This window comes from Copidosoma floridanum, unplaced genomic scaffold, assembly GCF_036245765.1.
Source record: "Copidosoma floridanum isolate Cflo_tuat_1 unplaced genomic scaffold, Cflo_Japanese_pri ptg000007l, whole genome shotgun sequence".
Taxonomy (NCBI): domain Eukaryota; kingdom Metazoa; phylum Arthropoda; class Insecta; order Hymenoptera; family Encyrtidae; genus Copidosoma; species Copidosoma floridanum.
The window spans coordinates 5,897,583-5,925,243 of NW_028321884.1; the positions used below are offsets into that span (position 1 = coordinate 5,897,583).

General features: G+C 44.2%; 1 protein-coding gene across 3 annotated transcripts in view; it reads left to right on the forward strand.

Moving 5' to 3' along the window:
- The window catches only part of LOC106642853 (Myosin heavy chain-like), a 112,091-nt gene that overhangs the window by 15,769 nt on the left and 68,661 nt on the right, over positions 1 to 27,661 (forward strand). The window contains exon 1 of one of the 3 annotated variants that reach the window (XM_014357752.2): positions 26,557 to 27,516. The exons of the other annotated variants lie outside the window; for them this stretch is intronic. Within the exon in view, the coding sequence (XP_014213238.2) occupies positions 26,632 to 27,516 (885 nt within the window). The 5' untranslated portion in view covers positions 26,557 to 26,631. Of the gene's footprint in view, positions 1 to 26,556; positions 27,517 to 27,661 lie in introns of those variants that run through there. 3 annotated transcript variants of the gene reach the window in all.

Below are 27,661 nucleotides of genomic sequence, written 5' to 3' on the forward strand. Positions count from 1 at the left end.
GAAAAATGGGACAAAAAGGAACATTCGCGTGTTTTAGGTATCCCATTTATCCGAGCGACGCGTGCGTGCGTATATACAGTGTTTGCCGATTGCTCGATCTGCATCACTGTTGACCCGATTGTAAGTATATACATGATTATGACGCTGTACGAGTTGTGATGGAACGACGCGTCAATTTGGCCCAAAAATCACGCTCCACCCCAGATATAGTATTTCTTTTTCTTTTTTTTTCTCAATGCGCGCTTCGGATTGAAATGATCTATATATATATATATACATAAATGTCAGTGCAAGAAACTTATGTAGGTGATGCATCCGACTCTATAATATAAATTATACGGTATATAGACACACGGGCCCATCCGGGAAGAATCGCGTCGTCGTCTCGGTCCCCTCATCTCCCATTCGCGGGATCAGCTGTGCGCGGTGGACGTGAGAGACCGCGGCGTGAGAAGCTGCATGCCCATGAGCTCTCGAGACGCGCGAGCGAGTGCACTTATATACATATGTCCTTACAATGGGGACGGGGGATGAACACTTACTCTTGGCGTTGCCCTATGTGTATTATATATATATGCACACTTTGCTCCGATGATGGGTCGAGTGGTCCCGCAGCGACGCGGCCGCATGTGTTCCAAGAGAACACGGGCCGACAAAACACGAGGAGACTAAGCAGATGCCGTACGTGTGTGTGTGTGCTGTGGTGACACTGGTGACGCTTGTATGGATGATATGCTGGGAGAGGGGCGTGTCGTAGAGCACCGACCCCTCCGCGTATATATTACGACATATATCTACCACGTGACGTGCACGATATACACCAACATTTAAATACTGCGACGAGCCGGTGTATCGAAGGGGAAAAAAGAAACACAAGAGATGTGTACACTCGGGGCTTTTTTTTCTCGCGCTCAAATACTATAGACAATATCCATTTTGTTTCAGTGATTCTCGTGTTGTATTATACGCAAGGACGATGATTTATATAAGTATACACCACCCGAGGAGGCGAAAAATTCAAATGACGCTCATCTTGTATATAATATACATGTGGCCGTGCAGGAAAGTAAGGCAATGTAACAGTACCTATATATATTATACTTATGTGCACACCGGGTGCAGGTACCTATATAGTACCCTTGAACGCTCGACACTCGTGAGTGAAAAAAAACCAAAGTGGCCTTTTTTTCCGAACCCTACGAAGATTGCGGAAGAACGTGCGCGCACTTGGCTCCCGCAGAAGAATAAAGAAAAAGGAGATGGGATGAAATAAAAAAAAAAAAAAAAAACAGAAGCGTGCGCTCAGGTGTAAAGATACAGATAGCGATGGAGGAGGGGGGGGAAGAAGAGGCGCCAAGAGAGCAAAGAAAGGTGTACCCATCACCTATCTGTGTGTGTTGTTGTTGCTTCCGCCCACAATCAGAGTTTCTTTCCTTCATTTTACCTGATAGGTATAACGTTTAGTCGTTATACGTATATAGCATCCGGCCACCTTATTGTGGCGCGTATACGTATATATTAGCATGGTAACGGTATATTATACGCGTACCTACACCTCGCCGTTCCCGTGTTTCTTCATACACGATATGATACACATATCGCACGCTCGCTTTCTATCTCTCATCCTTCCTTTTGCATAAACATATGGTTTACCAATATGCGTGTAAATAATTTATAATATATAATATACATATATACCAACGGTTAGCCGAGAAAACATCCTCAAAGTTGTCCGTGTTGGCACGCGCGGCGCTAATCAGTGTGTAAATGTATGCACGAGCGATAAGTGCCCTGCACGTTACCGAAATACCTTTGATGGCCGTACTTACTACTTAAGACACGCGACTGGAGAGGAGATTTTTTTTGGCACAAAGCACACCAATCACTGTGATCTTCAATTGTAGGGCGGGGGGTGTGATATCCGTGACGAAAATTAATTAAAAACGTGGGTATAATGCACGCATGTGCAGGTTGTAGATTTAAAAGCACTCCCAAGGTGAATCATCGAAAAAGCTGAGCCTCGAATGCCGGAGAGATAATAAGAGTGATATTTACACACTCGTGGGCGCTGTGTATCCCAATGGGTACACCTATACCCACGTGTCGTATCAGTCTCGTTGGAGCCAATTGGCAATCGACCCCCTTTCGCGTCTGTTGTATACCTGTAGTATAAGTATGACGCTTTGTATCGCGTTACGAGGAGTCGAGGTCACCGCGGCTCCCTTCCCCTCCCAACCCTCTTTTTCCTACGTTCCTCGACACCAAGGCGCAAATTTATCGGTGGACTTGATTTGAAATTTTTTGCGAGCTTTCGGCGTGATACACAACAATGTACCGCGCCGCGCTCTCGTTATCAGAACGTTCGTGCTGGCATTTAATGAATGAATTCAAAAGTAAAAGATGCCGTCTGGGATTTTTTTTTTTTTTTTTTTTCATTTTTTTTGTTTGCTGCTGCGAGCGCGACGGTTCAATCAAGGCCAGCGTCAACGGTGTTCGTTGGCAAATTGAATGGATCACGCGTCAGATAAAACGTATGGCCTTTTCATCAAAAGCTTTGGGTGCTCCTTTTGTATATGTTCGTCATTGTTTCTGTTATTTGGTCAATACCTTTTTTTTTCCCCTTCTTTGATGTTTCGATGACACGTCAGTCATTCCACGAAACACCTTAGTTGTTTTTTTTTTCTCTTCACTTCGGGAATTGTCGAATCATAAATTTTTCCATCCGGTCTTTGAGCTTTCGTTTACATCGTTGCGATGCCCACGGGATGCATCTGTATACGCGTTTTCTTTTTCTATCTACGAATTATTTTCTTCCGCGCTTTCAAACACGGAGCTTTATGGTACAGCCGAGGACCGAAGCATTCCGGATTAAGAGTACAACTCTTAGGTTTAGTTGGTTGCAAAGAAAGTCCAATCACCTAAGTAAAGACACGTTGTTTCCGGAGCGATTTGCGCGCGAAACAAAGATGAGATAAAATTTTCTTTGCCTCAACCATACAAACCGCGCAAGATGACGTAAGCTCGATTTACATTGCGTGTATATATAATTGCTGATACGCGTTGGTACAATGTATATATATATCGTACACACCAACCACCAGCTCTCCCACCGCTCATTTATAACGCACACTGCGCACAACATTACCCCCCCGCACCAGCTCGTTGTTACTCGACCCGCGAGCTAATATAATAATTACTTCGTATAATATATATCATGATACACGGTCTTCCCCTCTCGGTATTCCTTTCAATTTCCGCGAAAGCGTACATGTATATAATACAGCAGTATAGCTGAAAATTTTCCCTCGCTCTCACTTACCCGCACACACACACGAGTACATATACATATATATTATGCAGGAAGCGTACCTATATTTTACAACCGGACAAGTATCCATCAAATACCGATCTCGCCGGTAAATCGGTCGAGCCCATCAGGACTCACGTATAGCGTACACGTGTAGGCACTTTTCTTTTATCCCCCGTACGACTTTTCCAGCGTCATCGGCAGCACTTGGCCTTCGGTTGCGGGACGTCCCGTTACAAAAGGTATATTTGCGAAACGCGCCTTCCTCCCTCGAGAGAGCCAACACTCGTCACACACGGCGCGATAAGCCGAGAACGGGTTTGTGTACACGCGTGTACGCGTATACAATATATACGTATGAGACGGAAGGCTGCTGGCTGTAGCAGAGTATATATATACACACGTGGTATAGCGGAGAGTAGCGTTAAGATTCTCAATGTCGAGCGAAAGGGGCGGAGGCTCTCCCGCTGAATTCCCGCTTCGATACCGGTTTTCTCTATACCCGGCCACATGTATATCACGCTCGCGTAACATAGGCAACCCACGTATACGCTTATCGGTATACCATGCATTGCCATATATACATGTATACGTGATGTAAGAGAGAAAGAGAACTCTGCGCGCACATTTTCACGGGGTCGACGACGTAACTCGAGAACGCAGGCATACCTATATATACCTGCAGATGCTGAAACACACATACATATCATTATATACCTATACCTGTGTGTTGTATGGATGCATACCCTACTCTTTGCGCATCATGCAACTCTTCTTACGAATCTTTAACCCACCCCTCCTTTTGCATTACGATTGTTTGTATTATGCTGTATATATGGTATATGATAATACAACGGAGACTCTAAAATAACGCCGGTATGGATTTAATTTAGCGTGTATGTATGTATGTTTTGTTCCATGCAGCGTGTGAATTGCGATAACAGTATATTATATGCGTGTACAGGTGTTGCGTTGCAGCTTTTCGCCAAACATATTGTTATGCAATTATCTGGGAGTGTACGTATACGTACAGGGTACATATTAGGTATGCACCCTCGATAATACAGGTCCGCGCATTAGATAGGGGGGGGGAGGGATTTATCGCTCGGCCTCGTTCGCCGTGAAAACGTGTTCCGCACATTTCAGGAGCGAAAAATCGTGATCGGTAGGATATAAGTAAGCACGTGAAACCCATCACCTGCCGCGAACGCACCGCAAAGCCCCATTGTATACTCCCCGTGACTTTGCTTCTAGGACTCTCATTTATTCATTTTCTTTTTCTTTTTTTTCTTCTCACACGTGCATCCCCGGTGTACTTCGCCATCACGAGCCAACGCGACTGCTAACTCTGTAACCCAGAAATCGCACCGGCACGCGATATCCTAGCGAAAGTCTTCCACCCCATCCCCCTTCGAAAAAGCAATAAACAGTGATGCGTGATATATAGTGTGCCGATCGCGTGTCCGTCTGTACGTGCATGCAGTTCGACGCCCCCTAACTCCTATCAGCCGTACTGTAAAAAGAAAGGGGGAACCCTGTCGGTGGCAATACTCACACATCGGGGGCGCCCCGAACTAGTGTCGTCGCCGTAGTGTTGCCGATTTTCTCGAATTGCACGGGCATCATCCTATATATAAAGGGGAGCTGCATTTTAGCGTATTTATCTATATGTATTGTGTGCGGCGTAGGAGAGCGATGGCTGTGCAATTAGAGGGATAGATGCTGCTGTCTCGTGCTGCCGATTTCGTGGGATCGGGGTCGATTGGGAAACAGCGGCCAAGGGGGGCCCTCCTCTCTGTGTTGGTTGTTGCTGGCGCGCGTCATTTGTATCGTTGGACCAGCTTTGACGGGTCTTGTATTACTGTGCCCCCCCTATAAGTATACATATACAGTTCTTTGCTCAAGATTTCAGATTGGAGGGAGATTTATCGGCGTCGTCGACTAAATATGTGTGTATATACGTGTATATGCGAACGTGGGGCTGTTGTAACGCCGGTCTTGCGACTCGAGTCGGCTGATTTTCTTTTTTTTTTCTCTGCGTTTCTGTATACTATTATTAGTTTCTTTGTCTTTGGCCGCGTTTCTCGCTTGCATTTGAGCTACTGCGCTGGAAAAAGAAAAAAAAAACCTATCAACGCGTCACGTTGATTTTTTTGCTAACGCGATCGTTAAACCGTGACTTGAAATTACAAAAAACGCGCAAAAAATCGGTATACACGTGTCAGCTCGTACAGTGATATTTGCTCCGATTTACTACCAATAGATAGGCGCGTCACTTTTTTGTTTCCCTATCCCGTATACGCACTTTCCGTTCCGCTTCGATTCGGTCCCCCGCTTCGAGCCTGGATGAACTTCTATTCGCATCTCATCTCCTCTATATATACGTACCTACCCGTAATACATCTTCTTCTGTGCTTCGAGTGCACGCAAACCACTCCCGCGCCCTTCTTTTCCTTTCTCTTTTGTCAAAGCGCTAGCTTGCGAGTTATATATATATATATACATTTATGCATAGGTACCTTTAAAAGCTTGTGAATGCATCTCCGTGGCGGCGTACCACAGGGGGGGGAGATAAAAATCGGCTCACAATTAGTCGGTGTGTATGTATATATGTACCTACTCTAGCCGCTTCTTTTTTTTCCATTTGTGCCGACTGTTGTGTGCCTGTGCGATCGATAGGATTTACTGCTCGAGTGACCGGCGTGCTCTGATGTACTGTGCCAAGTCACATGTGCGCTCGTTCCTTTCCGCCCCCCGCCTTTTCTTAGGTGACGAACGCGTATTGTTATATATGCGCTCGCTGGCTTGTTGAGTCTTTCGGGAAAAGGTTATTGCTCCCTCCTGTAGTAGCTGATGCGAAAATGATTGAGTCTCGCGCTGGAAAATTTTGCCTCTTACGTATTGTAAGGTTGAAACTTGAATCGTTCCAATTGAATGATCGTGACACAAGAGCTGTGACTTTTGTTCTCTCAGTAATCATTGTGCGGGTTTATTGAATTATCTGTATGATTCGTTGTCTAGTTCACGTACTCGAGAAGAAAGTATTGTTACAAACGAATCTTTATCATTGCTTTGATTACATCCAGTTTCATTGTGATTTTATTGAATTTCCAAACTGTGTTCGGCAAGAAAAATCTCAAGACTGTTTTACACGGTAATGGCCGGTACTGAAGGGATCCTTATAAATCCCTGCTTTGCCGAGCATGGATAAAACACCTGATCAGCAACAGCAGTCGCTAAAATTGGTTTCTTCATTACCACCAGCTCATCGATTTGCTCGCACGGTAAGTTTGCTCGTACCGATCCACGATAACACCTACGTCAAAGGAATTTACAGCAATAATACTCCGGTGGAGTAACAGGTGAAATTTTGCAAATTAAATTGCATAGGAAGATCGGGACTTGATTGAGAAACTTTGCGGTCTTAAAATTACATTTTTATATCCCCTTTCCCCCTTACTTTATCTCAAGAACCAATAGAAATTGGTGTTCGAGTTTTTATGATAAATTTTTTGCCATTTGCGCGTTTCATGACAAAAAGTAAAAACAGGACAACAACAAAGACAAAAAGAAATACTTGCTACTTGGGAGTTGCGCAAATCCTGTATTTCTCGGCGTGTACATAATATAACGACGACTGTATGCAAATCGGATTAGCTGGTGTATATATACTTATTACCTACCCGTGTAGTTTCGCGTGCAAGATAGCACCTATCGGTGCCTATTGTGTAAACGTGTATGTATATGTACGATTATCCAACAGGTTTGCCGTTGTTCGTAGCATTGTGGTGTTGGTTGAGGGAGGCAAGGGGGTAATTTTGTTTATTCGCTCGGCCACAATGGACGCGCACAGCCTCTCCGAGAGTCGACCAAGGCCGGCTGCTCTCCCCCGTGTAGAAGACTTTTATTGGAATTGCACGCGACAGGTATATATACATATGTATATTTCCCTCCTCCTTGCATTGTGAGGGAATAATGTACCCTAGTGTGCTACTGTGTCAGAAAGCCGGCGCACACGGATTTTCGAAACCAATGGGAATTGCGAGGATTGCAAAAATACCTGCAACAACGATATCGATGCAAAAAATATGGCACTCGGTGATGCAGTGGCGTCGAAAACTGCCTACGGGCTATCGCATTCCTCCCCCTTATACCCGAGCCAAATGTAATTAATCGCATATTAATGGGCGTTACTCGCAGCCGCAAATAATATGTATTTCGCGAGTAAGCCGTGATTAAGTTGATCCCTCAACCTTCACTACCGCTGTATAGCCACCATATGCAGTCTAACGTGTATATATAATAACGACTACATTATGCAAAAAAAAAAAGGAGCTCACTTTTCCATTTTTTCCATCGCGTGAATAATATTATAAGCGAGGGATTAATGAACGGGGAGTGAATATGTGTGTACTATACCATGCGGGCACCTGCGCGAGTTTGATTTGTGCAAGAGATCGGAAACGCTCAGGCGCCTGCTGCGGTAATTAATTTTGCAAATAGTCGGCTCGGCTCACTGCGCTGGCGCGTACATATATAATGGTCATTTGTCATGCGAAAATAAAAAGTATACGTCGTTTGTATGGTGTAGCGAAGTGGTGTCAGATTTGAGAGGGTACGGCTCTTCGGAATTTTTCGTTCATACTATTTCGTTCAAAATAAAGTGCAATTAAAGCTCTCAGTACCTATAATTGTATGAGAATTTTTTTTTAGAATTTGAACCAAATTTATTCGAGGTGGGTACAAAATGTATCAGAAAACTTTGGTATGCTCGAAAAAGAAGGTGTCGTATCTCAATATTGCTTACCCGCGAATTTACTCATATGTTCCCTGTGGCATGTGAAAGATGAAAATCTTGGGACCGAAGGCGGGTGTCTCGAAGTACAATTTAAAAAATATAATAATACGAGACACCTAACCATATAGGGTATTTTAATGGCACTCTGTCAACGTATAAGTACAATAGGTCCTTAAAATATATCTATCCTTGATAACACCAATAATGATATAAATATATATCCATACGTATAGCACTTGATCCTGGTGTTTGCGGGTTTATCTAAAAACACATTGTACAATGTAAGCAAATTTTTTTGAACAAAATCACTATCCGATTGGATGTATTATTAACTCTCGCGATAAATATTTTAATCGTGGGACACAAAAGCTTTGCCAAATGCAACGTAATGTTTTTAAGTCAGGATCAAGACAACAATTTTTTGCACCCTCCCATCTCCTGACGTATCTCGTTGGCAATTTGAGCCTCGGACATATAAATTCTCTGGCAATTTTTTGCAATCTCTGCGCACACGAGATCCGGTTGGGGAACAATATATACATTTGTTTGCAGATGATTATTATTTACAGTGTTTGGAAATGGTTTTTTTTTTTTTTTTTTTTTTTTTTTATACGTACAAACGCAAACAGTGTGACAGAGATACAATACATGACATTACTTGCATCCCAATGAGAAAACTCGTCGCTGGGAATCCCACCGCGGATACACGCGATATTTTGCGGGCAAATATAATTCAACAAGTCCCTCTTTTTCTTTTTCGCGCATGAAACCCAGTGTTTTTCCCCGCCGCGAATGGCACGAGTACATATTTATATATTCCCAGGCGATATTGCACGCGTATATGGGTGCTCCTAAGCCCCACTTGTTTCGGGCATAAAAAAAAAAAAAAAAAAAGTTACACGTACGAGAAGAAAAGACCTTTCACAATAATTTCGTTCCCACATATACACGCGCAGCCCGTAACGACGGCCTCGTAAATCCTCATTTAACCGATAGGCTATACACACACATACATATACATGTATACGTGTATAAGAAAGTGGCGAATTAAACGAAAGCTAAAAGCCCGGCTCTGATGGGCTCTCTCTTTCTTTCGCGTGCACCCACACACTCACGTATACATAACATAACTTGAGAAAGAAGGCCAAGGATCGCCTAATTCAATTTTAGCGACACGCCACGACGACGATGAGGAGGAGGACAAAAATAGTGGAGTAAAAAAAAATAAGGGAGAGTTTTCTCGTATATAGGGGGGGCTTATGATCGGGCCCCTTTGACAAGAATCGAAGATCACGAGCCGACGTGACTCACGTGAGCTCGTATATGCGCCATGTACGTGTAGGTACTTGTATTCCGAAACAACGAAAGCTACGGCAGCAGCCACCGGTGGAAACAAAAGCAGGAGACCGAGAGAGGACAGTCGATGACGTCAGGCCATTGCTTCTCTTTCTCTATTATTTAGATAATAAAGATGCTGGATGTATGAAAAAAAAAAAAAAAAAGAAAAAATCAAAAGTCGCCGGCCAACCTACGTCGGTTCTCTTCTGCTTTGGTCTGATATGAATATGCGAGACTATTGTCCATATTTATGGTGGTATAAGTCTCGCTCAGCTGTGTATACATTACTACACCTCTTCCGTCTCTGTATACGGCTGATGGTGCCTATATAAGTGCGCCTCTAGGCCCCTCTCGTGTGCTTACATTGCATGTAAGTATATATGTATAGTTTTCGCAGTGTCGCTGCCCGATGATTTTTACACCTACATCCTACGTGACTATGGGGCCTGTTTTTTTTTTCTCCTTTTTTTTTTTCCTAAATCTGACCTGTAAATCACGAGCGTGCGAGGCGTTAGTTTCTCGCCGCCGCGCGAGTTATTGTTGAATATGTACACACAGGCACTGAACAGAGTCTCTTGGCGCGTCGCTTTTACGACTTGTGGCTTTCGCAATTCAAATATTGTCAAAGACGTGATTTTTTTTTTTTTTCCAATTGACTGGTACATACGGTACTGACACAATTATACAGCATATATCGTGACGGGTGCATTTTGTTTGCAAAATAATCGTAAAAATTAACCGTGTACTCGATTAGTACGTTTTCTTCTGAAAAATAAATAAAAAGCAATTGCACTACTTAAACCTCCGCTCCTTGTCGAGACCATACGCATTTATGGTGTGGTATAATTTACACGATTACGGCCGATCTATTTCGAAAAAGGCAAAGCAAACAGTTTTGTATTATGCGTATAACACAGCTTACGTATATTATACGAGTCATCGTAGTCGCAGTATGGAGTGAAAAATTGGTCGATTAAACGGCGACGCTGCCCATCGTTTTCCTTTCGTCGCTGCCCGTTTGTATAATCGCTTATGTACCCACGCGAGCCTACTTAACAATATGTTTCTCCTAATTTCTCCTCTCCCCTCTTCTTCGACCTTCATGTGCTTGTATGGGTGTTATTATAATATATTATAGGCACAGTTGCCTCGTGCGTATAATGACCATCCTGTGTTTCGTGTAATACCACAAAATGGCAAAAATATTCGAAAAGTTTTGGCAAATACTCTTGTTGTACATAGTCATATACCTACTCACATCACTAATCAGGATGAATATTATATAGTCTCGTATATACGTAGCTCAGAGATGACCTAACGGTATATATGTACGCATCTTATCTGAACGCGCTTCGTTTGGACCTAATGCCTTTTCGTTGTTGCGCTTTGGGCGACATGTGTGGCGCGTACATATAATAAATATACACAAAATCCGGGCGCTTGGCGAGGATTACGCGCATGATTAATTTATTACGTTTAGATAAGACGGAGGTGCGTACAAGATTGTACAAGTATCCCTCCGTTGACAAGTGTGCGACACGTCGACCGATTTTTTTAAATTAAATCCCTGGCTGGTTTCGAGCTGTTGGATTGCATCGCATTAATTTTTCCGCGATGAAAAATCCTTGCAGATTACGTGCTGTTTGTTTTGTGGATTCTAGAAAAGCGTTGCGTTATAGTAAATGGCCATTGACAGCGGAAATTTACAAATGGCATATCCACACTTGAAAATTTTCTTACAGGGACAAACAATTTTTTATTTTCATTTTTTTTTTTCACCACGTACGAAGGTCTAAATCTGCCGCTTTGGATTTATGAAAATACCCAGAGTGTTTATTACGCAGCTCGATAAATTTCCATTTTTACATCGTGCGCCGAAAATTTGTTGTACCGATCAGCGCAAGGGCCCATAAAAATGCATCACGACGGTTCCTCTCACGCAGCCATACACGTGCGACTAAAACAGTGTACCGAGACTGGATTTAAAAAAGTACAATTATATCGAGGTACGACAACAAAATCTTGGAAAACCGATGGAAAACCACTACTTGACAGTAGTAAGCATAGGTACGTCCAATTCACATAAAGGCCGTAAACATTGTCCCGTCGGACTTCAGTGTATGCATATGCATATACAACATTAAACGGAGACACTGCCAATCGACGTAACGCGACTCGCGAGCCGAGGCGGGGGTGGTCAGCGGCCGCTTTCACCGTCGTTAAAAATTAATCCTTGACTGAATTACACGAGCATCGAGCGCGACGTGTACACGCATACGCCATAAATTTACATTCACGTCCGCGAAGTGAAACAGTTGACGCGTACAAATACACGCCCACCAGTTGCGCGGAAAAGGGTATATATATATCTATATTTTTTTATATTTATTGCGTGCGCTTGAAAGAGCGCTCTCCGCGCGTGCCTCGCAATTGGCTTGTTTCGAGCGATGATGCGACGACCAGTTGAAAGAAACAGCACGTACCATGTGCTTACACGTTTATTACGTGTATGTATACAAATGCATATAGCATAAGAGAGACTAAACGCGAGTGTCGCGATTCTGCTAACGAAGCGCGGTGATATAACAGACCGCGTAATTAGCGGAGCGGCTTGAGTGTATAAGCTTTCACGCGTGTAACAAGTAAAAAAAAAAACAACTGATGTCGCGAGAGAGAGAGCGCAAACGACTCTCTTTGATCCGCAGTGGTCGAGCGTTTAATCCGCACACGCGAGCATGAGGGGAATAAAGTGGGATTTGCCGGGTGGCGCGTATATATACACCTTATGGCAAAAACTCCCCCGCAGAATTAACGCTGTGTAGGTGTAACTTTGTAACCTTGGGACCGAATTTTCATGCGAGTACGAGCGAAACGAAGATAAAAATGACAAAGTATATTTTTGCTAAAAGTTTTTTTCATTTTTTTATATGTTTCAGGTGAGTATATGCCGACGAAAGAGGAGTTTCCCGTGGCTCTTCTGGTCCGTAAGTCAAGACACACATTTTTGTTATTTTACGTTCCCGTGAAAACTCATTCCCACGTACAAATTTCAATGGTATACGTATATACAGCGCGCACTTTAAGATTTCGATATTCATACCCGCGAGAAAATCCGGCAGCCTGCAGAGAGCTGATCGTGTCCCATGCATATACACATACCGATCACTTTCAATTATTCAACTCTCGCGCCATTACCTCGTGTTTTTTTTTTTTTTTTTTTTTTCCTCCTACAACAACAGAAAAGAAAAGGTGAGCGGACGATCCCCGAAGATTAAATAGAAACTCATGCCGATCGATCGAGCGCTCAGTTCACACGGCAGTTTGAGTAAACGACCGCTAGATATATACGTATACTTTAACTTACCTGCACACCCACAATTTTTTTCCGCCCCCCCCACCCCCACCCCGTATCACCTATACACGGAGGCTATATCCTCTCGTTATTTGTCATTACGCGCGCCTGTATGATCGTTTCATCAGAGCCGATTGTGCGACCCGAGGCGGGAAATTGCCCGACCACCTTTTGGAGCCCCGTTCGCGTAATTGACACACGTAAGTTTCCATTTGGCTATTGTATACCTTCATGTGTTTGCTTCTGCTCGAGTGACTCCGTGACGATGTTTTCTTACACGGTTGGCCCTTTTACCAACTTCCTTTCCTTTTTTTTGTTACACCAGCCACCTGTTGTATATCATGATAAGGCGAGTAAGTTAAAAGACATTATACGGACTTTGTTACAACAAAAGCTAACTTTTTCGTAGAAAAGCGTTGCTCTATGCTCTATGACTATAATGTAGTTGCTCCTCGTAATTGAGTGCAATTACCCCAACAGCTTGTTGAAACCGTCTTAAACGATCATTCATCCGATCGCAATTACATGCCCCTGTTTTTGCTCGAAATCGACGTTAGAGAGTTAAAATTAGGTCGATCGCACACCATACTTGGCGTCCATACAAACACGAGATCATCGTTTCGCGCGTAAGTATACCAGCATCCCAAGCAGCTCGGAACAATAATTCATCATTTAAACGCAACAGTCGCATCAAACTTTCAACGGGGGAGAAAGTGCACTACAACGTGCACCTATATGTATATGAGAGTATACGGTCATTTATCTATATGTAACTTTTTCAATTAAAGCGCCGCTTGTATTTTATGGAAAACTCTGCGCACCTTCCGAAGAGATCGTCGTGGCGCGATATAACAATGTTATCCCCGTATATACAACAGGAGGGAAAGAAAGACGGCTAGGAGGGAAATATCTCCTTCTGTGCCGATACAAATAGCCATGGGAAGCCCATATTGGCTTGCCAAGCTGATTTAGGGCAGAGAAAAAAAAAAAGACTATAGCCGATCAAAGATCGGATCGGTAGTATAGCCATTGGGTCGCGGTGATTAGTTTTTGCGCCAAATAACTTTCGAGGAGTGTAGGTATAGCTTGGATGTCACGGGGTCAACAATCTCAAGCGCGCGCTCGTACATAGTATAAATAGACGACGCGCCCGAGCGTTTACGCAGCGCATGTACGTGCACCTACACGTGGAAGATAGATCTGTACGGAAATTTTCTCACTCGCTGCCGTTTACAAGCGAGTAACTCTGTTTTCAGCTGCTGCCACTTTGGTTACTTTTTACCGTTTGATTGGCGGCGATAATGATATCCCCCCCCCTTGAAAATAAGACGCACGGGCTTTTACCGATTTTCTCCCCAACGTACAACGAGCTCGAAATAACCCACCTTACGGGTAGAGCATCGAGAGTTTAAAGTGAGAGAAAGAGCTTTCGTCACGCTCGCACGTGTTTAAAAGCTCCGGGTTTCACTTCCGGTCTCCCACAACTTTGACGATGACAACGCGACGGCTTTTTTTCTCAAAAACTTATTACCTCTGGCGCCTCCGCGTGCACTGTCTCTATTTTTGGGAGAAAGCTGAAATTACGAAAGGAGAAACGAAACGAAAAAAGCCCGTACGCTGAGCAGGAAGATGCTCTAACGTCAGCTCTTTTCGGTCAATCAAAGTCAATACGCATACACAGAACAAGTACAGAAAGTTTTTTTTTTTCTTTTTTTTTCGTGCACACAAATCATTTCGTAAGCATATCAAACCGATACGCAACAAAGTCTGTGAGCTTTTAATCGGGGTAACACACAGTTTTTGTGTAACGCGAATAATAAACGTCGTCTCATTAAAATATTGGATCGGCGTTGATCGCAGCTCTCTTGTGCGTGGAATACATTAAAAAATAATATACGTATATCAGAACCGGATCGTTCAGTCCTGCAGGCAGCAGAGTTATAATATAAGGTGGTGTATTTATATTTTTTTTCTCGAATACGTCCACGTCAGGCATCAAGTTGGTCTCCACCCACAACCAATAGGTCGATCGAGCTAATGTTGCGAGGCTGCAAAAAAGTAGCAGTTACGAGGAGCGATTGCCGAGGCGCATGTATATAAGCACGGAAAAGGAAGATATGCCAGAAGAGCCACGTGGAAAAACAGCCGCGTCTCGTCAATTAGGGAGCCATTGATAGAGCGATTAAGCTACACACACGCGAGGAGGGCAACCGTTGCGCGTGTTGTTACACGTCATTTGTACACGTTGCGCGATTGATTTTTCGCTCAGCTCGAAGGATATTATCCCAGGTTTCCCCGTAAATTATGACGTCGAGATATATAGCCCCAGGGTCTCCAGCGCGCGATCGTCGCGTAATGATAGACAATCGCGTGACTCGCGGGATAATGCATACTCCGAGCTGATTTTGCATTTGTCCGCGTACATCCAACCCGCTATATGCCACTTTTTTTCCTTTTCTTTTTTCTATCTCACATATCGCCCCATTCCGTTGTTGTTCTCGGCGCTGGAAATCCCCGCTTACTTTGCAAAACGTTTCGCGGAGAACGATCAAGATCGCCCAAGTTCTCGAAAGGACGATTATGCTCGCGACGCGCCACGTGATGCTCCATCGGCGTACGTACTTGTGGCGGATAAACCTTTTTTTTTTTTTTTTTTTTTTTTAATTTAAAAAACATCGTCACGAGTACAGCGGAGAAAGCGTTTCGAAACGCAAATACACGCGAGGTCTCATTATTGGCACGAACAGATCGCGGCCGTAATCGGTGATGTATATACAAGAGTGAGAATACTTATTTTAAAAAAACATACCCATCGAGATAAATTTTTCGTCCTCTCCACAATGGATCCATCGTCTCGGATGGCCATGTAGGCGAGGGACTACTGGATTTTAGCGCCTATCGCTCTATTACACACACGCGGAAGGTTGGCTTTTGCCAGTCATGTTTGTTGACCTTACAAATAGGAGCAGTTCTCCTTCTCTCTCCTCGCGGCTGGTACCCTACACTTATTTTTAAAAGCCCCCCCTCCTTCCTTCCCAACGTGACTTCCTTATATTTTTTCTTCCTCCCGTTGTTGTTGCCCTTCGAACGCGTATATACGTAAGGCGTTTGATTAACAAACAGCTATCTTTATTTATTTATTTTTTTTTTTTCCAACCGACCGCATTACGTATTGAACGCGCGAGTGATGCGAATCTCACGATAACGCACGGCACAAAGCACGCGTATCCGCTTTGAATAATATTATTGCTCGCGAAAGTGTGTACCCCATCCGCGGCGTACTCAACGCGTACGCAAGCAGTATATTATACGGTTGCATAATTAATTTCGAGCGTTTATAATCCGTTCGCCCATTTAGCGGGTATTAATTTTCAGATGCTAAGAGCCCCGGCGCGTGTCTCAATTAGCGGAGGGGTCGCCGTTTCTCGAATGGTTTATGATATTATTTCAATTTACGCGCATAAGCATATATTATTAATTTGCACCCGTCCAAAGATGAAATATGTTGAACCACGATGATACCGATTTCCGTCTCGTTTACGTCGGGTTACGTAAATCGGTAATTTACATCCGATAGAGAAGATCCGCGTATCGCTGCCTTTGCTCTGATGAGAAAAAAAAAGCTTGATTGTACAAGTATCTACTACTTTACGTTTATTTATCGCATCCATTGGCAGATGAATAAAAAGAGAAGATGGGCGCAAACATACCGTCTTCTCTGTATACAGCGGGATTGAATGATTGTAGTGACGCGGCGCGTTGGCATCTAGCCATAATAAACGTCTCGCGGGTCCCAAAGGCCATCCATCATCCGTACGTACAATAGCTCGATTGATCTGCCCTGCCCTTTTTTTTTTCTTTTCTCGCAACGAGATGGAGTGTGTCTCGGGGGTTTATTCAATCCATTGTATCGAGTTTGCATCGTGGGCAGGTGTGGATGTGTGCACAAATGTGTCTAAAGTATTCATACGTTTAACGAAATGCCGATTTTTTTTCGGTTTGCACCTTCGAGAGACAGTTTGATGATTACCCTCGATTTTTATTGGTACATCCACACGTGTGAAGTTTGCATTATACCATCCTTTTTGTGAGCACCGTGTTGTTTATTTAGGATTGGTCTCGATTTGAAAGCTTGGCGGGATCTATCGCAAGCTCTACCGATTGTGACCAAAGTTCCAATGATCGATCGCTACTCACGAGCGATAACGTCAACCTCGTGTGACTTGTACACGGCCCCGGCAATAAATTTTTACGCCCCCCCTCCTTCGCGTCTCATATGTGTCGCGCTATTACGTTGCGAGTCGCAATTGTGTGAGAATGAGCCGCAGAGACGGCGAGACCGCGTGTATATATTACACACGTATAATTAAAATCGGAGCCACCCAGCCCGCCCCATCTTTCCCTCGAGGTGCGTGCACGAGTGTCCCCACGCTATGGCTCTCGAGCGAATTTTCACCCGGAACAAAAAAAAAAACGACATAATAACGGGCTGTCGTGTATACCTGGAGATCTGCTCTCCGAGAGGGGCTGTTGCGTCATTTGCTCGAGCCGAGAGTTCGTAGGTCGCACGCGTGCGAGATCTCGAACGCGGGGTGGCTTTTATTTCGCAAGAATGGCTTGGGAGTCAATGGGTGGTGTCGGGTCGAGGGAAAACGAGACAACGAGGCTATGGAGATACAGATGCCGATTTTCTCTGAGATGTATACTTGTACGTGTTCGGAGCTCGGTTGAGAGGGATCGGTAATTTTACGCTTTTTTATACCATCAAATTTGCAAAAGGATATGTATGTCGGAAGAAAGATGAAAATTCATTAAAATCGGCTAAAAGGAAGGAAGGAGCTACATCATCATCCAGAGAGGGAGCAATCGTTCCTCTCGCGCGCGTATGTACATATTTATACGTGGAAATGCGCGCCCACGCTACTCACGCACCCATGCGCGTACGTATACATATCTTTATAACAAGGCTCTACTTTGCTACTCCCTTTCTTTTCTATCCCTTTCTCCGGAGTAGGTATATAATAATACGCAGCACAGCAGCCAGAACAATGGACGCTGTTTGTCGTGTTTGCGCAACGCCGCCACCGCTACTTATGCGCGACTCTGGTGCAACTGTGCTGTCTATATATACATATACATTTCGTTTCATTAACCCTCGTCAGCTGATGCATTCACGCCACCGAGAGACGATTGTCACTATCTTACTCGTGATGTACTTATACTTACCCGTGATTGCTCTTGTTATTATTCTGCATACTATACGTTGTAAAGTATGACGATTATTGTTTGCGATTTTCATCGATTTTTTTTTTTTCTCATTGTCGGCCCTGCCTTGCTTACATACTTATGAAATAGGGTACACCTTTCCACGTGTAGGTTTATATTGTATTTTAAATTAGATTGGATCGTGTATTTCCATTGGTCATGAAATAATAATTGTACGGTGTATTTTGCATAAATGTACATAATCGATCGCTAATGTAATTATATCGTTACGAAAGTTACCCGCCTCGGCGCCTCTTCTCCAAACTTGGATAAATTCTCGATTATTCGTCTCTAGTGCACACGAACAGGTGTGCATGAAATAATTTATGCAAAGCATTACAGTATACATCGGTATTGGGGAAAGAAAAAAAATAAATAAATAATATTGTTATTCGAATAAGGAAAGGAATTCACAAGATACATATTAATTTGTGTGTGTGTACACCTCCCACTCATTGAAGGCCGACTTGGAGTCGACGACAAAGTTGAAAAAACAAAGCTTCATCGACGATTCGGAGTATAGGTACATGATGCTACAGTATACAATAGATGCTTATTGACATGCTTGGCATGCACGAAACGCGCAACAACCTCCTCTTTCCTTTTACATTTTTTTATGCGCTTAGGTACCAGTGGATAAGTATATAAATGCCGTCGATGAATCACACCTCCGTGTAGTCCCGTACCATTCGGTCATTGTTATTTTCGCCCCGTACAACCTCGTGTTCTCACTCAAACCAGAGCTCGAAAGTTGAACTTGCAGCGCAGAGCATCGCGCAACAGTTAATTTTCATCGGATTAGTTTTTATACGCCGATTTATCGGCTCTATGATGCAGTGTCGGTGCATCATATCTTACATATGGGCTCGCTTCACTAGACTCTCTCAAAATAGCAGCATCATCGTTATCATCACACGAAATACACAACTCATATGGTACGTATACACATATACATCGACGCTCCGGGCGAAGACTATACCCTGCTTCGAAGCCTGGACGAAGACTATGCCTTTTTCCGCAGTCCGGACAAAAACTATGCCCTTTTGTCTGTTTCAGACGAAAACTATGCCCTTTTTTTCTAGTCCGTGTGAAGACTATTATATTTTTTCCGAGTCTGGACGAAGATATGGACTTTTTCTGGAGCCCGGATAAAGTACGATTCATTTAAGCTCACCTTACATTTGTGTTTGTAATTAGATATATAGTCAAATATACTTATATAGTGGTTGTTGTATACATTTACATAAATAATTGTAAATAATAATACAAACTCAGGAATCGTTTTATAAGCATGGTAATTTGCAATTAATGAATATGAAAGACTCTTTTATGTTATATTTTCAAATTTATTATTTTTTCTACATTTTTGTTGATTATAATAAGTAACTAATATAATTATTGTAACTTGAAGTTAAAAAATAAATAAAATTTGTACAATTCGTGATATAATAAAATATAATATTCGTAAGAAAATTGAGAAAAAAGTAAACTTTTTTTTATTAATAAACGTTTGTAAGACAAACATATTTGGATTACAAAGTATTTTTTAACACATGAATAAATTAGCAAGTTTAAATTATTTACAGTTATTGTTACATACAATTTACGGAATCTTTAAAAAAAAAAGCTCAAAAACCCCTTTTTTTCAAACACTTACCAAAACTCCAAATACTTAAGCCGTTAGACCTACTAAAATTAATGATTACATGTTGTTTTTTTACAAAGGCGTTTGTAGATTCACGTACATGTGAATCTCGATGTGAAGATGAAACCTATTTCGATATAAATTTATACACAAGTATCGAGAAATCTGAAAATGTGAAATCGGTTTCAGAAGCTTCGTATTCGTGAGCTTCTTCCAGCGTACTAGTGGCTAGTAGAGGGGTTAGTAAATGATATTGGGAGGTTTTTTAATTTAGTTTTCGTCTGGACGCGAGAAAAAGACATATTTTTAGCTCAGATTCAGAAAAATTTAATGAACCTCGTCGAAATTGCTGTAAAATTTTTTTTTTGAAGTATTGAAAATGTGCGCCAAGTTAAGTTAGGTATAAAGTCACATGAAATTTATCAAGTGTTTGTTCTCAGACCAAAGTAGTAACAGACAATCCTCTTTTCATGACCAATGAGTGGACGTGACAGAATCGGTAAAATCTTTTTTGGTGCTTCTGAAAAAAAAATAATATAATTTCAACAAATTAACAGATAGACTAAGAAATGATGTCGTTTGCGAACCCACACTTATACGAATCTTCCAATCAAGTGGTTCCACTCGATGTAATTTACAAATAAACTTTATTAATCTTCACTTTAAATGCGGTTTAATTATTTCTACCCGCCGAGAACGAAATTGTAAGACGCCAATGTAAAGTTGTAAAGATTTTGATCGTGTTTACAATGAATAAAGTGTGGCAAACCCCCACGATTTTGGATAAAAAATTTCGCAAGCTCCATTGTGCGCGCATACATTACATTACGACTTTGGAATGATCGGCCCGAAAGCTGATGAGCCCAAACGAACCGGTCGAGTTTATCGTGGCCATTAATTTCCGACGTCGAAAGGGCATAGTCTTCGTTCGGGACGTCGACGTATAAGTATGTGCAAGTACTGCAAAGAAGCGCGTTTCGCGTCTCGCGCGCGGAAGCGAGAAAAATCCATACGACTACGCCTCGCTAGTGTATAATCCTCGAGACGTGTTTCCCCCCCCTCGGCGGAGCCCTCGCTTTTATTGTTACGCGGAAAGCTCTCCGAGAGGGAAAAACGGAAAAAATAGGAAACAAAAGCTACGACTTGCATCACGTACGCGCGGCCTTTCCAGAAATTCGTTACCGTGGAGGCTACGCTGAATCTCGTTGCCATGGATTATACGCTGCAAGCGAGTGTAAATATTGTTCGATTTATTCAGCCGCGTTGCGTTGTTTCGGTGCTGCTCTTCCACGGCACGTGTAACGTATATAAATATGGCACAGAAGCTCCCTCGTGGTCTTACGTAAACTGATTTCAATTATATGGATACTTGTACTGTGGGAGAAGAACAAAAAAAGTCGCCGAAAAACAAGGGAGGCGGGGGGTGCATCATTGTTGCGAAAATCGTTTTTCCATAAAATATATGAATCACGCGGGGACAAGACGACAACGTTTTCTCTCTTGCCGTTCCGCGCGATCTAATGCACACACGGGCTCGTTAACATCCAAAACCGAAAACAATGGGACGGCGCGTGCAGTGCACGGGAGAAGGTAGGGCCTCTCTCTCTCTCTCTCTCTCTCGCGTATAGCGAAAAAAAAACCTCGCGAGTATATACATATACGTACTTGTGTACACGTACATACAAGAGCATCGTTAGGCAACCTGCCGATTATTACCAGCGTTGCGGAAGTCGACGATTACACAGGCGCGTGCGGGCGCGTTGGACCGAGGAAAAAAAAAATCAACGCCCAACAGGAAGAAGAAAGACTATGAGGAAGGAAAAAAAAAAAAAAAACGAGCTCGCGACAAAGTAGCTGGCTGTTGTTGTCGATATGCGGACACTCCCATGTGGGTATCTCAGATAGAGCCTCGATGCATTAAAATACACGCCGAGATGGCAATTTTTCCCGGTTTGCTTTGTCTGGAAATACATTTTTTAACTCCGGTGATTTTCTTTCCTATACGTATAAAAATCGATCTGTCGCTCATGTGTTTACTCGCTTGTACCGACGCGTATCCGGAAAAAGCTCCCGAGCCTAAAATGTTTTGATAGCCGAGAGCGCGAAGATGAAAATCTTTCCAGCCTCAAAGTCCGCGCTGGCGTCCAAGAGAGAGAGAGAGTGCTAAGCTCGGCGCATCGGCGGGCAGGGCCGAGAATAGCCCGACGACGGCTCAACTTCCTGGATAAGGGATGCAAGCTCACGCGGGCACAGACGCCACGGGTAATTCGGTATGTATACATACACGCGCGGACTGGAAGTCTTTTTGTCCGCGCAATGGTACATATTTATATATACGTGGTGGTATTTTCTTTCTTTGGTCTTTCGTAAGATCCCGGGCCCGTGGAGCTGAAAGCTCTCCGTTACCGCGAGCTTCTCCCGTTAGTTGCAGGGCTTGCGTTCGACTATTTTCGTCTCCATTTCCCCGTATACTCCCTCCTGTATGCCTTGCGAGTTATAATGTATACACTGTTTCTTCCTTCCTTCCTTGTCTTTTGCCGAGCGATATTCGTTTCGCTGGTGGAGCTTTTCTGCGAACACGCGCCCAACAGCTGGCTTTTGATACGTATATGCCTCCATACTCCGCGGTCGTCCCTTCGCGCTCGATCGCTTTTGCTTATGGACGTGTCGAATGAAAGCGGGGCCTTTTTTTTCTTCCACCCAACCGTTGTACGTGTGCTCGAGGGAGGCGCATATTTTTAGAAAGTTGACGATGTACAGAAAGCTTTTCTGGCAGGCGCATCGGGGCAAGAAATTTCGTTAAAAGAAACAAAGTTATTTCCAATATAAGCTCGAATTTAAAAGGGTGGATAATCGGTGCAAGGGAGCCATTTATTTATGTCCAAAGGCGTTTGTCTTTATTACGCGAGGAGTTGTAATCCTCAATCTCTTCGATGTTTTTAAAAGTTTCAACATTATTAATCATACACACGTGTACGAAGTTGATAAATTTTTCGTGCTTTGTATCAATGAAAAACAACAATTACCTTATTCTTCGAGTACCATTCGTGCAAAAGGCACGAGTGAATCCAAAGTAACATCACCGTCCGTTACGTATAACATACATTTACCATATAGTACCTATATTTACTACAAGACTGTCTAACTAATAGTACAATCGATCCCATGAAGGCACAGGAGCGGAGCTCCTGCCACACGTGAAGTAAATACATACACTTATCAATATTCCATGCAACTCACTTCGTCCGCGAGAACTCAATCATTCCCCCTCTAATATAATAGGTACAGATACGGGAAACGAGAGAAAAAGAGCCTCTCTCGAGGTTTATTCTACACGTTGAGCTTTGTGATTTCGCGCGTAAAAGAGCCATTTTCCGGCATGTACACACAATACACAATAACACATTTTATATACTTTGCCCGCATACAGATGTACCGCACACATACTCTTGCGGCTTTTCCTCTCTTCTCCCGAGAAAGGAAAAGTCGAGGCGTTCTCTCGACTATACACGTACATACCTCTACGTACACATGCATGTATGTATATTTATATTGTGCGCGCAACAATAACGACGGCGGATTGTTTGTAAAAGCCCGCGGAGGAGGCTCCATGCACCGCGAGCTGAAACCGCGGATGGACGGACGGATGGATGGATGTTGCTGCTTTTTAAAATGACGGACATCTTTTCTCTCATTACATACCTTCCCCTCTAGATTGCATTTGCCCGAGAACAACTACTCTTGTTGCACTCAGGTGTACATAAGTACACACACACACACGTACAAAAGCTTTCACGTCGTTGTTTGTCCTCGAGTGGTGCATGTTGTTGTGACAATGGCATTACTTTTTCACAAACTTTTGCCGCAGCGCAATCACATTATACACACACATTTTCGTTCTTAGAAGGGGGGGGGGGAGGGGGAGTGGTGGTGAGGGAATTACAGAGTTTGCAATGTATTACTATTAAAATTGCAGGCTACACTTGGTTTTCGCTGTTGTTTGAAGAGTGACGTGTATTTCGTAACTCTCGCCCGTAAGTACGGCGATTACTGCGTTGGAAATTATTTTGAGATGCTGACGGTAATGACGACCGCGGGGGTTTCTGTTTGGAAAAACGTGTGGATATTATATACTTGGACGGGAAAAAAGAAAAAAGAAAAGAAAGAAAAGATAATTCTCATAGAATTCAAGTGTAGCACCGTGGATGAATGCACGTAAGAAATAAACGTACAATTTCAGCGTATCGTACTCACGTGCGGGAAATTATAACGTGTATATCATACGACGATGTGTAACGAGATATATATATATAGAGAAAAGGAAGGCTGTTGATCTATGAGAAAAGGATGCACACGAGTATTATCTGAGAAAGAGAGATTACGTGGCGTGTAGGTATATTCGCCAAGAAAATGAAAAATCGCAAGGGCCGTACTTTACGTAATAAAGCGCTCAAGTGCATTTTTACACATAGATGAAAGTACCTTCATGACGATGAGTCGAACGAAGCGGTGTCGTTACGCAACGCAATGTACGCGGTGAGCTACATTCGCGTGGTTGTTTCATAAATTTTTGGTGCACGTGCAGCACAAGGTATAGACGGAGCCAAGCCAAGGGAAGCTTCAACCGAGCCTGCAGTGCATAATATGTGGTTCAACGGCTCCTTGTCGTTTGAAGCTCGTGAGCCATTGTTAATGTCAAGTCTCTCGCGGGGCAGGCTGAGCATATAACTCTCACCATCCGATGGCTGACTCGTATGACGGAGAGACGAGACAACAGAAGATGTATCGTCGCCGCGTTGGATTCCAGATCGTGTAAAGTGGACCTACTCTGCGCGGTGATGCGCTTTTGTGATTGGGAAATAATCTGCGGCCTCGAAGGGCTTGTACGTATATACGTACATCATACACGTTTGCATGGATGTTGCAATCGTGTGTATTAATATTTTTCGAACCGTTTGTTGCAAAAATTCTCGAGAAAATCATTTGGAATGGAGGATGAAAAATGCGCCATATTACGTGGAACCGTAATTTACGAGTTTCGCGATAATATATGCAATTACACATCAGTCGGTATGAATTAAATTTAGTAGCATCGGACGTCGTTGTTGGGCGAATATTATACATAAATATGCAAAGTAATAAGAAAGAAAAGTAAAAATGGAAATGGGTGTACAGACGTTGACAGTATTACAAATTAATTCCCGCGTTCGTGTGCTCGGCTATTGTGAAGTGTCGTGATCCATCTTTTTCTCCGTAAGTGTATATACGTATATACACGCAACGTTGAGGAAAAAAAAAAAAACGAGGGATCAAGAAGGCTCCTGAATACCGAACGAGTCGCCCATTTGCATTTTCATAAGCGACTTGTGGGCACCTCTGCGGACGCAGACGCGCTTGTGTGTGTTGCAATGACGAAAAATAAATACAGCAACGCCCGAGCAAGCCGGCATTGTTAGTTCGAGCCGGGAGCGCCGATAGAAAATGTATGTATACATACCCACTTCTATGTGAAACGACACTTTTGTTTTTTACCGTTGTATGAATCGTCGAAAATTCATATGTATGCGTGTACGGTCGAGGTCGAGTTTCTCAATGGCGAGGCGTTAGATTGAGTCGTACAGGTCTGCAATTGGTTTCCTGTTCCCATCCCCGACGCGAGCCTCACACGCTCTTTCTTTCCGTTCTGTACCATGGATGAAAAACGCAACGAGGTCCATGGTACAGGGGAAATCGTCGAATCGGCGAGCGAGTTTTAGAATCGATTTCAATAAACGATTCGACTCGCGGCAAAAGAGCGAAATCACACGCGATCGAAATCGGTGAAAACGCGTGCATGATCTACTTGCTTTCGCGTCAATTGAAAGCCCGAGTTATCGAACCGGATCGTAGCGTCGGCTACCGATTTTCTAGAAATCGGCAAAAGCGTATCCACCGATTCTCCACCCTCCGCTCGCTCTATTAACGAAAAAGAGAAAGAAAAAAATTGGTCTCAACAGCAGTTCGTCCATAAGCCGAAGAAAGAAGGTGACAGTGGAGGAGGAAACACGAGTCGTGGGCACTTTTCTTATATACATGCGCCTATAGAGCCGCACCGCGTGTATATATTATAATACACTCTCCGCGTCTCCGTCTCGCTCGCGCTCCCCGCTCAAAGTCCACGCTGTGCTGCTGCTGGAGAGTAATATGGCATACGGAGGCGAGGAGCGCCGAGAGAGAAGGCGCGTGGAAACGCCAAAGGGTCGGCTCTCGCGCGACACACAGTCATCGCGGCTCCTCCGAACGCAGCAGTGCCCCACGCGCGCGCCACTACCGATCCGTTGAGGGTTGAAAATTAAAAAAAAAAAAAAAAAAGCACCACCGAGTTCAAGTGAATAAAAAATAAAAATCAAGAGAGAGAGCAAAGGCAAAGTCATGAGGAGGCGTGCGAGGAACCCGCGGAGCGGCGGTCGCTCGTGACCGGCACTTCAGCTCGGCTAGCCCCGCAACGTCTACGACCATAAGGGGACACTGCAAAATGTGAATTTCGCGTCTCCGACGTGTGTGTATGTGTGTGTGTGTATATATACATATGTGAAATATATCTATACATATATTTTAATACACGTGTAAGGTTGCCGTCTAGCTCTTCCCCTCGTGTTGTCGTTGCAGCAGCTGAGAGGAGACGACGACGAGAGACTTTCACCCTTTTATAACTTTCGCGCGCCGTGAGAATACGCGCGTCATTTTTCTCCGGAACCTCGAGTTGCGCGCTTCTCCCCCTCGGTCCTCCTCTTCAAACGCCGTCTATTTTTAATCAGCTAATTACTTGGCTTGAAGCTCTTTGTTTTCATTTTCCACCCCCCCCCCCCCCCATATTTCGCGCTCGTGCGAACGACTTTTGTTTCGCGTCAGTGAAAGTGTTGCGGTTCGACAAAGTCGAAGAAAACATGCCGGCCACGCATCAGGAGCACATGCGCCACCACCGAGCTTGCAAGGGCAAGGCCCACGCGAGCGGGATCGGCAAAGCGCTGCTTAACGGGAAAAACGGGCCTGCCCCGGGTGGAAGGTCGTGCGCGAGTCCGCTGCAGCCGGGCAAGCAGCAACCCCGTGCGAGGAACGGCCCGAAAAGATCGACGGCCGAGCCGATCGGCGGGACGCCATCGGGACACCACGCGCGCAAGCTCAGCAGGAACAGCACGAGCTCCTGGGACTACAGCGACAGCGACAGCCTCAACTCGTCGGAGCCGGGGCACAGCGACCCGGCCAGCATGATACGCCGCATAGACAGGGTCCTCGACGACATTGACCACGCCAAGTCGATCTACGACGACTCGGTCAAGCTGATCGGTAGGAGCAACGGGAAGCCAACGTCGCCCCTCGTCCGGGGCACCAACTACACGTCGAGCTTGCGCCGCGGTCAGCAGCCGAAAAAAGAGACCTGGGCCGACAGTTTGAGGAGCGGGTTGGCCGTTAACGACAGGATCCGAAAAATGGAGGAGGGCTGGGACGACAGCAACGTCATCCGGCTGCCCCGGGAGCGCAAGGGCCGCAGGATAACCGCGGACGCGGAGCAGCAGCTCGAGGCGATGAACGGGAGGAATTGCGCCATCACGAGGAGACACGCCGCTACTGGCAAGGTCGTCAAGAGGAGCAGGACCACGGGACAGCCGCTCAGCTACGACGTGGTCGAGTGGGAGGACCTCCTGGAGATGGCACTCGCTAGCAGGAACAGGAAGAAGGGTCGGGTGAGCCATCGGTGCTCCGATGGTTTCGACGGAGCGGGGTACTTGAAGGACCTCGAGGTGCTCAAGAGCAACGGCGTACCGATTACCGTGAGTGCATCATCGAGACGTATACCTATACTCATGACGATTTTAAGATTCGCCAAAGTATGTAATTGGCGATCCGTAGATCGGTTGCGACGTTTCGCCCGTCCTCGCCCAGTATGCAAATCCTAAGAGCGAGTAGGCGCGCTAG